This window comes from Takifugu flavidus, chromosome 10 (genome assembly GCF_003711565.1).
Source record: "Takifugu flavidus isolate HTHZ2018 chromosome 10, ASM371156v2, whole genome shotgun sequence".
Lineage (NCBI taxonomy): Eukaryota > Metazoa > Chordata > Actinopteri > Tetraodontiformes > Tetraodontidae > Takifugu > Takifugu flavidus.
Window position 1 is genome coordinate 9,530,054 of NC_079529.1, and position 16,061 is coordinate 9,546,114.

At 43.3% G+C, this 16,061-nt stretch overlaps 1 protein-coding gene across 3 annotated transcripts in view; it reads left to right on the forward strand.

The window, feature by feature from the left end:
- Positions 1-16,061, forward strand: part of LOC130532683 (intermembrane lipid transfer protein VPS13B-like) — a 231,590-nt gene that overhangs the window by 126,296 nt on the left and 89,233 nt on the right. For 2 of the 3 annotated variants that reach the window (XM_057045444.1, XM_057045446.1), the window contains exons 26-31: positions 520-691; positions 2,135-2,249; positions 5,465-5,606; positions 6,178-6,450; positions 6,594-6,750; positions 6,834-6,945. In XM_057045444.1, coding sequence (XP_056901424.1) covers positions 520-691; positions 2,135-2,249; positions 5,465-5,606; positions 6,178-6,450; positions 6,594-6,750; positions 6,834-6,945 — 971 coding nt within the window. Of the gene's footprint in view, positions 1-519; positions 692-2,134; positions 2,250-4,682; positions 4,750-5,464; positions 5,607-6,177; positions 6,451-6,593; positions 6,751-6,833; positions 6,946-16,061 lie in introns of all 3 variants that reach the window. The other variant, XM_057045445.1, reaches the window with a different exon arrangement.

Here is a 16,061-nt window from a genome sequence, read left to right on the forward strand (position 1 = left end):
CACACTTTTCTCATCTGGTTCCTCTTTAAGACACTGTAATCAGTCCAGCAGCTGTGGCGTTTCTAATTGGGAGAGTTGATAACCTCTTCACCAACCACAGCAAAGCTCAATAACTGTGACACAGCTATCATGAGCACGTTGTGGGAAATTTAAGATCCCACAATTCCAAAGCTGCACATTTCCATATTGTTAGATTGCAGGATTTTTATACTTGGCAGAGAAGCCATACAGAAACTTGTTTGGAAACCAGATTTATAGGAAAAGAGGATAGGAAATATATTAAAAGTCCTTCCAGTGCTGTCACCTTTAAGTCTTTGCCAAAGCCCCAATAATGAAATGAGAGCTCACAGATATTCTCCTCTCCTCTTCACCCCCTACACCTTCTTTTTGCTTCATTTGTCTGGACTGTCCTTCATGCGTACACATTTTTACATCAGACTGATTGGCGCTGATGTTTTAAACGTCCCACCACATCACACCAGCCCCCCTCATTGACCAAATCCTGTTTTGTCTCCTCAGGGTGACTCTGTGCCTGCTGGAGACGATGGCCCATTTGCTGATACAGTGACTCTGGAGCAGAAAACCAGCAGCATTGGTGGAACCAGTGGGAAGATCAGTCTTTGGATGCAGTGGATGTTACCCAAGGTCACAGTTAAACTGTTTGCCCCAGAGCCGGCTGTCAAAAAAGCAGGTAGCTTGCTGTCTTACTCTTCCAAGGTCCAAGTAATTTAAAGTTTCTTGTCTCAGTCACTCATTTAGGCGTTGAAAAGGTTATTACAATTGGTGTAGTATTTCTTTCTATTTATAATATATAAAGCTGAACTACTTTGTAATGTTCTGAAAGCAATTTACGAGTTTTTACATGCTCACTGCATCAGCATGTAAATTTAGTTAACCCCTGAGTTCTTTCTCCCTTAATTTTCAGCACTCAGGGGGAGTTAGGCATCTGCAGAAAATGAGGGATGGAAGGAAGAGGCAAATAAATAAATGGGAGATGAATCCCAAGTGAACCAACTCTTGTTCCCTTCAGATTTACTGGGGCGATGAAAGACAAGATTTACCTTTAATTGCTGGCTGTAATATTTAGCATCTGCTAACCAGATCACACAGCTTAAAGGTCTTTTATAGTGGAAACGGAATGTTTTGAAGGACATCACAGAGATGGTTTGACTTAGAGACATCCTAAATAGGAATTACTTTGGATTTAGGCTTAATGTGTGCCATGTGAGTTGCGAGATGAGCTTGCCTCTGGATTTTCTGCGTGCACCACATTAAGTACATTATTAAAAACAAGCATTGTGTGTATGCAATCTATTAGATGCCTAATATCACAAGTACATTCTTGGAGATAAGTAAGCCACAGATATGGCTGGAGACAATCTGCTATGATGTAATATGTTTTTCAGCTGCAAGGAAATAAGATTCTTCTCTCTCCAGCAAAAAGGAAAAACAGCCGTTCCAGAAGTGCTGCTCCTCGGGTATAGTTATGCTATTATGTGTTGGAAGATTAGCGGGAGAAAATCAAGCGTGAGTCTCCAGAGGCTCTGCTAAAGGCACAAATCAGTGGTACACTTTCCTTCTTTCAAGAGGAGCCAGAAAGTCAAAGGGTGTAAAGGTTTCCAGGACTCTTATGGGATGGGTTTAGAAAACTCATACATCAATAGCAACACCGTGTTTGGAGACTATGAGTTTCTGAGTATTTAACAACATGGGAGAGTTCTTTCCACACAGTATCCACAATAAAGATGACGAGCTCTGTCTTTCATTTTTAATTATCTGTTCCGAACTTCTGTTTTTTCACAGTCGTGCAAGACTGCAGTACAACAAACATACTGTCACATACTTGAAACCCATTTTGCAAAGTATGATTGTGGTTTCCCTGTGGAACTAATAGCAACAGTCCTGCAATTATACTTTAAAAGTCTTACAAAGTACAAAATAAGTAGGGTTTTAATCAATAATATCTAGCGGGGTGTTCATTTAAATACAGTATTTCAGATGTTTTAGGATCTGATGTGTGTTTGCGTGCTTTCTTAGATCTATACAGTCGATCTCACCTAACACAAAGCTTGTAGCTGTAGCATTACTGCATGCATGCACATTAACATTTGCCGTTCTTATGTGTTTGTGCCAGAGATCTGTGTCATCAGTGAACTAGAAGACCTGAGTGCCTCAGTAGATGTCCAGGATGTTTACACAAAGATCAAATGTAAAGTGGGCAGCTTCAACATCGACCACTACAGATACAGGTAAAGTGCAATACATGAACAGAAGTCATGGACTTCACCTTGTCCCGATGATGTGGCACCAGCAGAGGCAGACACCCCTGCTCACAGGCAGACTTGGGTTCTGGACGGGCTCAGTTGTGATTTACAAACCAGAAGAATTTAGTCAGTCCTTTTCTCTGTGCCTGTGGTGTCTGAATAGATTCGCAGAAACATTAACACGTTAGGGAAGCAAAAGCTCGAGGCCATTTCCACTCCATCATAATGATTCCTCCCCATGTCTAGGTCCAGTCAAATTGGGCTAATTTAGGTTTGGGCTCTGACAAAACCAGGAAAGCACGTCCTGCATCACAGTGAAACAGATACCACACACGGTCTCCATTATTAGTGATTTGTCCTTATTTTCAAAACGCAGAATGATCCACCATTAATAATCAGTATTGTTATTGCACCATGTTTCCTCCACCTCTCTTTGGATTGCTTTCCTCGTCGCCTCAGCAGCTTTCAGCGTATGACATCTATGTACCACAGTCCATACTGTGTTTGGAAGAAACCATTTACCTGGAGACATTTTCCCACCATCTTTTCCTGAAGAGATAATGAAGCACAACCTATAACATTCCAATACGTTGCCAGATTTAATGTTTATATATCTGTGCCTATGGGCCTGAGACAGTGCTTCCTTAAATGCTTCTTTCTCTGATTAAGGCAAATAGACATGACGCTTGCCAGGTCAGATATAATTCTGATTTGCCAGATCTCCATGTTGCCCAGTGAGGGATTGAGGTGATGGTGCTGGCCTTTAACTGAGCTGTCAAGGAAAGTGTCTTGAAGACCTCCCTGTTTCCCTCTAGTCAGATGATTTATATTCTGTCAAACTACATGTGTTACGTACAGTTTGGAGAATTAGCCTAAGCCTGTGCACAGCCAGTCGTTCGGCAGTTTTGGAGCTTGAATGTGTCTTGTGTTATTATATCACGCTACTCTCTTAATCACAGGTGTGTGTCCAATTGCTTCTGAGATGGAGCCAACCTTAAACTCAGACCTTTCTAAGTAGATAATCATTCAATTTTCTCATTTTGAGGTTATTTCTGTTTAACAGCTTGTTTTCAACACAATTTAAACCAACCATGGTCCTGGCAGGCTGCAGCACTTTCTCATCCAAGCCAGGTTAGAACCATGACTGTTTAGGACACCGTGGAGGACCTCTGCACTCTAATCTGCATTATCCACATAATGCACGTGGAAGCCCACAGAGGTTGGGATCCGTATTAATCATTCTGAACAGATAATTGTAAGGTATTGCATCATCAGGTGCAGGTTACGTGCATGCAGTGGGTCAGCTTGGATTAGTCTTGACAGGGGAAACGTCTCCTCTAACTGGCTATCTCAGAGCTGTGCAATGGATGGAAAGTTAAATTAGCCAGGCAAATACGGGAGGTGAGTATATAATTGAGTCCCTGATTATATCAAAATAGGATGAGGAGAAGAAAGTTTGAAGGATAGAAGAGAAGGGAAGGAAAGGGAAGTCCATGGGGAAGAAAAAAATTGATGGGCGTTGAACCTTATAGGTGTAGGCCTCAATCATCCCGTAGCACCATAGTTGATTTAAAGGAAAATATAGGCAAGGCAGCAATATGACAACTGAGTATTAACCTCTGTGGAGGAGCTTTAGTTTAGAATTTCTCCTCCTTGCTTAAGTTTGATCTCCACTAGCACCAGCATACCTTGAACTGTTGTGAAATTAGGCAGAGGATAGCCACCGGTGACAGTCCAAGCCTGCTCGCTCCAATGAGCAGCTCACAAGAAACGAGGCTGATGTCTTCCAGCTGTTCTGCCAATGGCTCAGAGAAAAGGACGACCGGGCTGGAGCACGATGGGAGAAATGAAGAACTGCGCTGTGTCCGAGTGCATTCATCACTTCTGCAGCTGAGAGACCTGATTACAAAAATGTTCACATAGGCACAAACGGACACACAAGATAACGAAGCGTGAAGCACACACACACGCATTCCCACCAGAAGGTCTCTTCAGCTTCCAGGATTCTACTGGAGAGTCCTGAAGAGTGTGGGGGGTATTAAAATGATGCAGATGGTGTATTTTTTTCTGTATGAAATGCTTTTCCATATGTGGTCTCTGCATGATTTTGGCATCCCAGCATAAGTGTAATAACTCTTTGGATGTGCTGCATCTGTGTGTGTTTTATTCATTGTAGACCGAGTGCCTGTGGTGGGCTGCATTGTGCCTGCCTCCATGGTAACTTCTTTTGATGCCTTTTTCCAGGTGCATTCCTGTGGATGGCTTCAACAAAACATCAACATCAGAAAACATAAACTTTTATAATCCTTCATTTTCAGTGTGTGCGTCATCCAGCCTAGTGGTGCTGCTGTTATCATTGGTACCAACAGTATATAGAGCCAAACGCCACATTAAACTGGGCCTTGTGTGTGTCTCCAGGCCTGGTCAGGGCTGGCTCTCTGGTCAGTATGAAGGGATCCTCCTACAGTGTAAAGAGAGAGCTGTGGTGAGGCTTCTTCTTCAGCCCTGGCCGCTTTAGTCTCTCTGTGCAGTGCAACTGTCACTCTGCTGCTCCTAATCAAAGACCGTGATCTCTGCCTAAGCTGGACAGACAGGAACACAAAAGATGAAAATACTGGACTCTACCTCACTTGAGTACCCACACAATTGCGACTCTGGTGCACTTCTCATGAGACAGAGTAGATCTTCAAAAGCATGTACCCTGTCTGTCCAGAGGTTCTGATTGGCTGAATAATCAAGCCATTAAAAACCGATGACCGCTGCTCTTGCGTGTTTCCGAGGAGACAAGAACGGGTTCTCCATGAAACGTTCAGTATTTTTGTCCCTGATGGTGGTCTTATACTGGTACCCATTTGTGAAACAGAATTCACGTGACCTAATCAGATCAATGAAATGGATAAACTAGATGCAAATCAAAGTCTTTGAGTGTTGGATAATCTTTACAATCAGTGGATAATTTTAAGTCTAAATTAAAGTTTTTTCTTTAAAGATTCCAGAATTAAACTAAACTAGTGGGATAGTATATGACCATACCACATATTTGCTTCATCAAGCTCTTATAATAATAAAAACCACTGGCTTTAAATATTCTAAATTTTTCCTCTTTTCCTGTATCCAATGTCCTGTTTCTGCGCCCCTCCCTTTGCTGCCTCTTCTGCTCCTGCTGGCATACCTGCTCTCTTCACTCTTCTCCCCTCCAGTGTGGAGGAAGGTGTTCGGAGCTCGGGCAGCTGTGGAGGAGTGGTCCTCTCTTGCACTGACAAGCTGAACAGACGGACTGTTTTGGTTCGACCCGTCAGCAAGCAGGACACTTTCAGCCATTTCTCAGGCTTTTTCTCTCCTGTAAGGATCAGACTCCTTCCCATTTTGGTTGACTCTGCCGTGCCTCCATCATCAGTGGCATAAAAGAGTTGTGTGCTGATCAAATGTGCCTCTGAAAAAATAGCAACAATAATGTAATAAACTAACATCAAATAACGTCATTGATATAAATCTGATTCACTCCACTGATGTGGCTTGGCCTGGCAGACTCAATTGCAATATCTGAACGGGATTTGTCTCTCTTTTAATCATGTAAGATTTTCTTTGAGTTAATTATTTTCTGCTTTGCAAAACTGGCTTTTCTGATCTTTCAGAAACAGTCTTGTTATTTTTCAATAGTAAATATTAGCAGAAGGCTGATATATGTGCTTAAAACCTCTGTTTTCCGCTACCAGCTACAGCTTGTTTTCTAATTTAAACATATCTGTTTTGTTTTTAGTCTCAAGGAAAAGCTGGTCAATGTAGTGATATTTATGGTACCAGTGTTAGTTAAATTGGACCTAAAATTAAAATAAACACGTTAATTTATAGAAATCTAGAGAACGTTTTTACTTGTCCTTGCTCTGAATTGTCCTGTTTCCTCACTGGTCAGACTGCGGCGAAGGTCCTGGAAGGTTCTCATCAGCAGCACGGCTTCCTCTCCATCACATACACCCAGGCCGTCACCAAAAACGTGCGGCACAAACTCGTCACCCGGCCCGAGCGGGCGACGCGCAGCAGCGCGACCACAGCCAGTCAGCGGTTTACTTCTGACCCTCTGGCAGATGGCTCTCCTCATTACCTTAGAGAAATACTCCTTACAGCCCAGCCCTTCGATGTGGTGCTGTCTTGTCCCCTATTGGCGACTGTAGCAGGGGTGTTCCAGGTAGAAAGTGATGTGTAACTTGCTCATTGTTACAACTGTGAACTCAGTTGGTTTTGCAACAGTCATATCATCCTTCAATATACAATATTTGTAGTTTTTGACCGAGCTCTTAATAAAGGTATACTTTTTAAATGGTTCCACAGTCTAAGGTTCCGAGGCACTACAAAGAACGTGGCAAATCAGCCGGCCAGCCAATGAGAAGCCACACGCTGACCTCTCGGTGTTTGCCACTCATCTACATCAACACCAGCGTGATCAGAGTCTTCTGCCCCGGAAGACAAGACAGGCAAACAGCATCAGGTGAGAGAGGCCACGCGATCATGCGGTGTTTGGCATGGCAGATTTTACTGCATGTTTGGTTTAAAATTTGGGTCTTTTCTCAGAAGCTCATATGAAGAGGGAAGACACCCTGGTGTTAAAGCTGGGGTCCCTGAGCATGGCTCCTCAGGCTGACAACCCCCTGACTCGCACTGTTCTGCGCAAAGACATCTACCAGTAAGACAACTGTGTTCCTTTGACAGTCCTATTAATATATTCTTACGTGATAAACAGAAGAATTCAAACTTTGGTTTGCGCACACCCCACTGTTATCCTCAGCATCTCCTGCTGAAGATGGTGTGTTTATCAGTGAGCCACACAGTCACGCTATTTAAATGGCTCCGCCTCCATTATCTTTCTGTCCTCATTCATTAAAACCATTCTCCCACCTTTATCACGGACTGAAAACTCAACAACCTATATTTCTTTGTAGGTGGCACTCAGACTGTCAGACACCCTGTTACACCTGACTTAGCTGTGTTATTTGCATGTGTGAATGGACATGTCGTTGTCTTTATAGTGTTGGAGGAAATATTTCGGGTGATGCAGCTGACAGTGCCACATGGTGATTTAGCTACTTCATTAATGACAGAGCCCTGAGTGACACTATGGGGGTCCGCTGGGCCCTCCAGCTGAAACATAAGACTGTTGACACAGGGCCCCCACCTCAGTGCCATGTGGATCAAAGCTGCCTGACAGGGAAAATCTGGACTTCTGAGGGAAATGGCTTCGCACAAAACACATTTGCCTGCATAGGCAGCTAAGAGAATCTGGATTGTGTCATAGCTGCCTCGAAACCGCAGGCCCATGGAGTGTGTGTCTGTATGTGTGTGCATGTATGTATGCGTGCGTGCGTGTGTGTGTAAATGGCTAGATATGGAGCTGGCAAACACATGTAATGAGTGAGATAAAAGTGGTGCCAAATGCTTTGTGCAGCTGCAAGTGAGATGTGAGCTGACACAAGACGTGAAGTAGAGAGTAAGAGTAAAGAAAGAAGAAAGCGGACAGCATAAAGAGAGGCCACTTTAGGCCTCACCGCTGCCTTCAGTTGGTAGAAGTGTATGCAGGGAGATTGCATTGAACAGGAAGGCAGAGGGGGCCTATGGGCATATTTCACTGCGCCCAATATGTGAAGATGAAGGGGAATACCACACCCTGCCCAACATTGTCCAAATGTCTTCCAGAGGATCCGAGCTTTCTTCCTCAGTGTGTTTGATTTACTCCTTTCATGTAAGAGGAGCAAAGATGGTATTGATCAGTAACCATAGCTACTGTTCTGCAGGGACTTTTCAGGGATTTTTTTTTGGAAATTCCACCAGTCCCACACAGTGTAAAATGATGCTAAAAAAGATGGTTGTTTTGCTTCAAGTTAGTACAGTTAATTAACTTTAATGACTTTGTTTGCATGGAAACTATGTCTACTTTTAGTTTGTTGACATGTCATGTTATCGTGTCAGATGATAAATGATTGTCTTCTGGGCATGGAAAAAGCCTTTTTTTTTCATCTTTTGACTCCAAAAGCAGTCCAATCTGTGTGGAATTGCCTCCTATATTGGTCAGTAGTGATGTTCATCATCTAGATTTACGGCTCTGTGGCTACCCACTCCTTGCATGAGTTCCATTCACACAAGCTACCAGGCAGACCTGTTTACTTGCCTAATGCTACCTAAAAAGTCATTTTTTTGCAGCAAAATGTTTCATTCAAGCAGCGTACGCACAAGAGTACACATATCTGAAACAGCAGCAGGCACATCCATGTGTACAAACACGCCCACAGTCGTCTCTTAACCTCCACGCACAGAAGCCAAGAGCCACCACTTGCCTGTGCTCAGTGAAACCCTGGAATTATAACAAACCACTCTGTGTTCATTCTTCCAGTCGGAACCACGCATTATCCTCACCACCTTCCCTGCTTATATCTGCCCTCCAATTTAAGACGGTCACACTTCTGAGTCACATGATTGATAACCTTGGGATCGCAGGCTAGTCGACACGCCGCTACCAAGCATGTCACGAGCTTCATCTGTGGTGCATTCGGCTGTGCGTAGGCTTCCACAAGTTGTAGAGAGAAAGTCAGCCAGTCTGTAATTGGGCAAACCAGTGTGTGCTTCAGGTTTATAGCTAAATGTGGCAAAAGGGAGAGATATATCCGAGTGCCGGTAGCCATTTGCTGCAGTTCTGTTTAAAGCACACCACTAATTACATCCATCCTCATAATTGAGTGACTGATCTACGCAGCCGTGCTGTTATTGTCTACTGTACATGAAATGATTACCTTACAAATGCTTTGACTGTGATTTACTGTATTGCCACCGTGGAATACACGAGCAAGAGGCTCAAATTGAGAGCATGTGTAAACATCCTGATGGCCATATTTTTATACTCCTACTTACAATTCCTCCTTTTAAAACTCCTCAGCTTTCAATTTTACTTTGTTTTTAGGGTGCGACACGTATTTACTGTTTAGAGGAGGTGATATATTAGAGACAGAGAAAATAAACCTGCTGAACTGTAGAACAGGCAACCACCTGGTTCATTTGGTAACAATTAACACCATCTCATTTGATCATGTGATGTGGAAGTGCGTCTCCCCGGAGGAGTCCACCACAGCTTCTTCTCTAAGCAGGAGTTATTACACAGAGCTGCAGGCTTTCCCTCTCTCTCCCTTTCCATCTTCAGCTACAAGGCCGCTGTCAATTGACACAGCTGAAATCATTTTCCCATTCTGGAAAAGGGGGCCTTTTCCCAAGTACATGAGCTTTAGCCCAGGGAATGTCCAACATGTATTCAGCTTCTACTTTCTTGTGGTTTCAGTCCTCTTTTAAAACTTTTTCATCCTCTTTTCTTATGTGAGGGTTTTTTTTCTTTTCATTTGTGGAACACAATCAAAGGCTCGTCATTGCGTTACTTTCAAGTTCCATGTGGAGATTGGATGTAGCCTTTTAGTGTTAAAGACAATATATTGGGTCAAGATGCCTGGTGACTGATCTTTTATTAAATTGAATAAGGTTTAATACTATGATATTCATCCATATCTGATAAAAGTTTCTTTTTTCTCTTTTAGCAGAAAACAATTTGGGAAGCATCAGCATCGCCCAGGAATCTTTATATGATAAGTGATTAACCAAGCCAGTCTGTCCTTCTGTCCCTGCTTTATTCACGTGTTTTTTCGCGTGCGTTTCCTAAAATATCCTCCACAGTTCCCGGCACCCCCACACCTACGTGACACAGCTCTAGATTCCGTCACATGCTCAGTTGCGTCACTGTCTGAAGGAGACCCAGGGAGCATCCCGCTGCCACAAAATATGGATTTGTTTTGAGTTCTGCACTTGCCTGCGTTTCCAGGGTAACAGCAGAGAACGCTGCTGCGTCACTGGTGATGTAGAGCAACATGTCAACATCGATTTTCTGCATCTGTTGACTCAATTTCGCTCTCTCCTGGGTTTTTTCCATACAGTTTCCAGTGGTGTAATCAAAAACGTGTTTAAAAGGTTCGATCCTCATCTTGCCATGTCTTTACGGCTTATTTCTATAAATATTTAAAAGTCAGTTTAACAGTTGGTCTGTTTTATTTTATCCAACCATTTGCTTCTACCGTGTCTATGTGTGCATTTACATCTTCGGGTGCTCGTACTGGAGCCTCGGTTAGACTGTTTTCACTCCTACCATGACTCAGGGAGTAAGCAAACCCCCTTATTGCTTTTGCGTGGCTGCCTGCTTAACCCCACATCGTATATGTACCAATAAGCGGTTGTGCTGGAACCCCCCCCCCCCCCCCCGCCTCAGATAAATGCTGCCTGCCAATGCCAGGACGCTGCCTGCTACCAATAAAAGTCTCTCACTTGCACTACATTGTACAAACCCTCCTGCTTTGGCTGTAGTGAAACACTTTGATTTTTGTTACTCACTCAATCAAATGTTTTATATGTATAACATTTTAAAATTCTTCCACAAAAACAAGTATTCTGACAAACTTGTGACTCTGGACAACTATTCAACTTAAATTAATGTGACATTAGTGGTATAATTTGAGAAGACGAGAATATTTGTGGCAACTGTGGGACTGATTTCAAAACTGGCTTTTGTAACATATCATTAATAATTCGATGTAAAGACTTTATGGTCACCATCTCGAGACAATGCAGACGGTTACATGGAAATAGATGGAGCCAGTTGATGGATGTTTATGCGGGTTATAGCATCTGTCTTCAGTCAGTACTTCTATTTCAAACGGTGTAACATTGTTTTATTAATGCTGACTGTCCTGTGGGTGAATATTTCTGAAGGCAGCAGTGACGGATGTTGTAGTTGTGTTGCTATGAGGCTGAAGCTAGTAAAGGTGCCTGTGGGCTGTTTAAAGGTGCCTTCCTGTCACAGCATCAGCAGTCACCTCAGTAAACTCACCGAGGTTCACACACTACTGTTCACAGCTGCGGTGGGATTATGAGATCCTGCCAGTTTTCCTCTGTAATCTCTTGTCCTCACGCTGGTGCAGAATTGCTGAGTCATTCTATCAAGCGTCCGACAGCTGCGGTTCTCTAAATTTCTTTTCTTTTGGATGATATATTATGCTTTTTGCTCTCAGCTAGTCTTTCTTTCTTGTCTTCTCCCTCATCTTTCTTTTGCTCATAAAAACCTAAAGTTCCCAGCAAATGATTCATTAGATGCTTCAGCGCACACTTGCCTCATCGCTCACTTTAGTCGGCTGCCAACTGCCCCATTTCGCCGTTTGTTTACACCAGCTCAAAGTGCGCTGGCTCTACTTTGCTGCCACAGAAGACAGGAAGAGCGACCGAGGCCACACACATTGACACCCAGGACCAGCACTCATACACCCTGATTTAGGAGTTGCTGTGGAAGTTGCTCAGGCTGCTGAGTGCGTTTGATGACAAACCCTTTTCGGCGGCGATGTTGGCAATATCTGCATCACCAGAGCGAACAAACAGCCTGGCTGAAAAAAGGGGTTTGAAGGTAATGAATCCAAGCCAGACATGAGCTTTCGAACTCCACCACGCTCTAATTCAGTCCTTCCTGTTTTTCCAATCAGTCATACTCACTCTATTCTTCACTCTTGCTTTTCTTAATTTTGTGTTTTGCCAGTGTAGCATGATGAAAGACCTTAGGGTAAAACCAAAGTGCAAATGTTTAGAAGGTAAACTGGATCCTTTTACTGTAATTTGTTCATCAGTTGATGTCATCTGCTAAAACCCTGGATTTAATATAAATGATTTCCTCTCTTTTGGTACCACAATCTAAGGCAGAGCAATTTTACTTTGTCAAAGGAAATTATTTATTTATCAGGCAGACTGAGATAAAGAGCTCATTAACTGAGATGAAACCAGGGGCTCCAGAGACCTGGTTTCATTCTCGTTGAACTTGTTTTGTGCGGCAAAGAGAGACATCCATCCTCAAAGTGGACCTTTTCTGGTCAACTATACATAATTTAGCTCCATTTTTTTCTCTCCCCTTTCTCTTAACCCCCCCCTTGTCCTCCTTCACCGTCGACGTTCTCTCTTCTGCAGCAGAGGAAGATAAAATGAGCAAGGATTGGTGGGTCAGCCAGGATAAACATTGTTTTTTGTCAGCCCCGCAAATGAAACACCTGGTGCTGGTAAACGTACTGGACATATTTCACGTTGCCTTGACACTCAGGATTAATGCAATATCAAATTGTTTTAAAAATGGGGACAGACTCTGCAGAGTAAATCATACATCCCCTTTTATTAAAGTTTGTCCTTGGATTTATGTTGTTTGAGTGGGGCAGGATCGGCCGCACTGTGCTGACGGATGAGATTTCTGAGCTTCAGAAGGGCTCACGTATGAAACAGCGTGTCTTAATGCGAACAGGAAGTTTAGAATCAGCCACTGAATACTGCTGCGGCTTTGAGGTGGATTATTTTCTCCTCCTTATTTTTGGGTCAAGATTAAGTGATATTTTTTATCCCTTTTTCTTCTGCGGGAACCAGCGCGCTAAATAGAGGACTGCATCTGCCAGATACGGCCAACGATTGGCATAAAGCACGAGCTTATATCCAACGAAAAATGGCATTCGCCACCACAGCTGTACGAAAAAGGTGACAACTGGGTTTGTGTTTGGAGAGATAATGTTACCAGAGCAGAATCCAGCAGGATGGAGATGGATGTTGGTGGATATGATCTGTAAACTGTGAACCTGAATACCTAACCGCTGTGTTTAATCAAGTCAGCCATTGCTATGAGGCAATAAGTTTTCTTAAGGGTGTACTCCCTACTGTCCTTCAGTCCCCCTGGCTGGGAGCCTTGAACAGATTAATATAACTGGGATTTCCATGAATCCGGAAAAAAAAACTGGCGGCATCTATGTGCTGATGTACAGTGTGATATTCCATCTCATGTTCTGTCCCTCTAAATCCACTTATCCATCATTGGAGAGCTTTTGACCACAGCCCTACACTTTGAATTTAGTCAGCAGTGCCTGGCTGTATACGAGCAGGGATCTGTATACAGCATCTTGCGCGCTATGTTGTGGTGTCTGCTGACTTCTGTATACAGCCTGTGGTTCATTCCATAAATATCTGTGGCTGCTGTGATGTTATTCTCAGGGCCTCCAGTCTGTGAGAAGATTGTACCACAACACTTGTGTCCCTCGGCCTGCAGTTAGAGGTTTAGTGGGATTACGGGAGTGAAAAAACCTCCAGCAGTGGCCCAGATATACATTTTTATGGCCCTTTCACTTTCATAAAATTCTGATGTTTTGAAAGTAGAAAATGAAGAGAAAGGCATATTAGTGCCAACCACAGGGGAGTCAAACAACTAAGCACATTCATTTAGAATTTTCTCTCTTAGAACTGCCATTTTGCATCAGTTGGTTCAGCCTGTACAAAATGTATGATATTAATAACGACATTTACATTGTTAATCTAGAGTACCGGTAATTATTTTGGGGTTTTTTTTCAGATTCTATTGGAGTCTACAATAATACGTCCATTTTGTTCTCTTTTTCTTGAACTTTTGCTCTTGAACGCAGCGTGTCGTTCTGCTTTCCTAGCTCGGTTGCAGTCAAGGTGACGGACCTCAGCTCAGAGCTTCCCGGAAACATCTCTTATGTTTTGGCATGCTGCTGTCATTCAGGTCGGGATGCATGCTGACAGAGGCGAAAGGGATCACCCCTCAGCTGCACAGCTCTCATCAAAAAGCCTGAACCAGGGGTTGACTGGACGGCCATCAGCCTCCGCGTCCAGTAACTGTTCCTGTCTGGTGTGTGTGTGTGTGTGTGTGTGTGTGTGTGTGTGTGTGTGGGTGGGTGAGTGAATGGTTCATCCTGCGGCAGGATATAAGGGTTCTAAGAATACACCCGCCACACCAACCTAGGAAGCTCTATGCTATCGACTGCAGCATTCTACCGGTGTTACCCTGTCAAAGTGTGTGTGTGTGTGTGTGTGTGTGAGAGAGAGAGAGAGAGAGAGAGAGAGCGCGCAAATGTTTTGTGTACGTGTCCATGTGTAGTGAAACTCCAGCCTTGTACATGATTGTGTTTTAGTTCCTTTTCTCCCTGCTTATGACATGTTGATGTTCTGGCATCCTGTGTGGTTGGTGTGAAACTGTCATTGCACTGACAGGGAGACTCGGACTGGCCAGTCACACCGCAGTAACTGGTGCCAGGTGGACCATCAGGGGATTCAGCAGTATCGTATTGATAGTCAGTGTGTCTCCACTTTGTCTAGTTCCTTTTCTTATAATTTACATGGAAATAGCTGAACCAGAGCCATGTGTTGATATTCACAACTCTGGCCGATACACTCAATTTGGACAAAGATCCTGTTTTGCTTTTTTCTTAACCCTTTATGTGAACCTACAGTGTAGCAGGCGTCCAGCTGTTAAAGACGTCTAGAAATACAGTCAAGCTACACAGCAGACTAAAACCTGCAGCTTTCAGACGTCGTACATGACGGCAAAGTGGCTTATGTTCTTCATGGCAAATCGGACAATACTGAATGGTGATGTGGAGATTTGTTGCTTATATCTTGTTGATGTGCGCTCTCACATATCTGCACTACATAAACCCACCAGATGTGACTTTACCAGACCTGAAGATGCTGTTGAGCAAGCACCTGTGTAACCTTGTTTTGTAGACTGTTGCTTTGAACCACTGGAAAATATTAAAATGAGTAGGCTGGCAGGAAGGTACAGTTGTTGCGTCACATGCACAACACACGCACGCCAACATGCATGTGCGTGTGTTAATGTCAGTCATGTTCCTTTGGCTTAAAGTTTTGGACAACCGCAGAGGGAAACGTGAAGCCACCGTGTAGACAACTCGACTGCGGTGGTCTTTTTTCTTCTCTCCATAACTTACACACACACACACACACACATCCACCCAACCCATGTAATCAGCACCCCCACCCCGTCACTTTATCATTGCACGCATGCGGCGCTCCAGTTACACACATGTAAGCAGTGCAAAAATGATTAACTCGAGCAAATATGCTTTGCTCTCTATATATTTGTTCTGAAATGAAATGCCCAACTGTTGGCAAACTTTCCGCTCATTCCTCAGTAATGACGAGTAGCCGATGTTTAAAGCATCAGTGTTCCCCCTTGATATTTTTCCATCTCATCTCCAAACAAATGGGAAGGCATTTGAAGGGCTTTGAAAGGTTTTGTTTAACTCTTCCCATTAAGTGTAGCCTGGTAATGGACTGATATTTGCACATTAAAGCCACAGAAATGTTTTTTGGTCTCGTTGGAAGTCTGGGGCAGACTTCCAGCTGACAGACAGATGTTTGACAGGCAGTAAGGCCGCACATCACGACCTGAGGAGTCACTCTTTCTGTCGCAAAGACTTTTGTAACTTTGGTGTAAAATATTCATGCAGCTGAGAGTGTAACAGAATGCAGCGTGGTGAGGGTTTGTGCTGAAGGCCCCGTGTGAAGGATTTGGAATCATCCACCAATAAGAATATGAAAAAATGAAAGAATTTCTGTCAGCTTTCCACCGATTGGGTCGGTTATAACGCGATGTCTAAATTCACCGATCCAAGCAATAATGTCATTGTTAGCCGTAAAACTTTTTGCAGACTCTCCTGTTGCATATATTTTGTGTTTTATATGTCTCATTTACTCCGAGGAGGTTTCACCGCATCAAAATGTTTGTTTGCTAATGTTGTTGCTAGCCAATGATTCAGCTTTCAAAAAACTTTATTGTCAATCACATAATGACAGGCTCAAATGTAAATGCCCACAAAGATGTAAAACACACATTTAAACCAAAGAGACATGTTTGTTTTTGCTTTAGGATAGACACAACAAAAT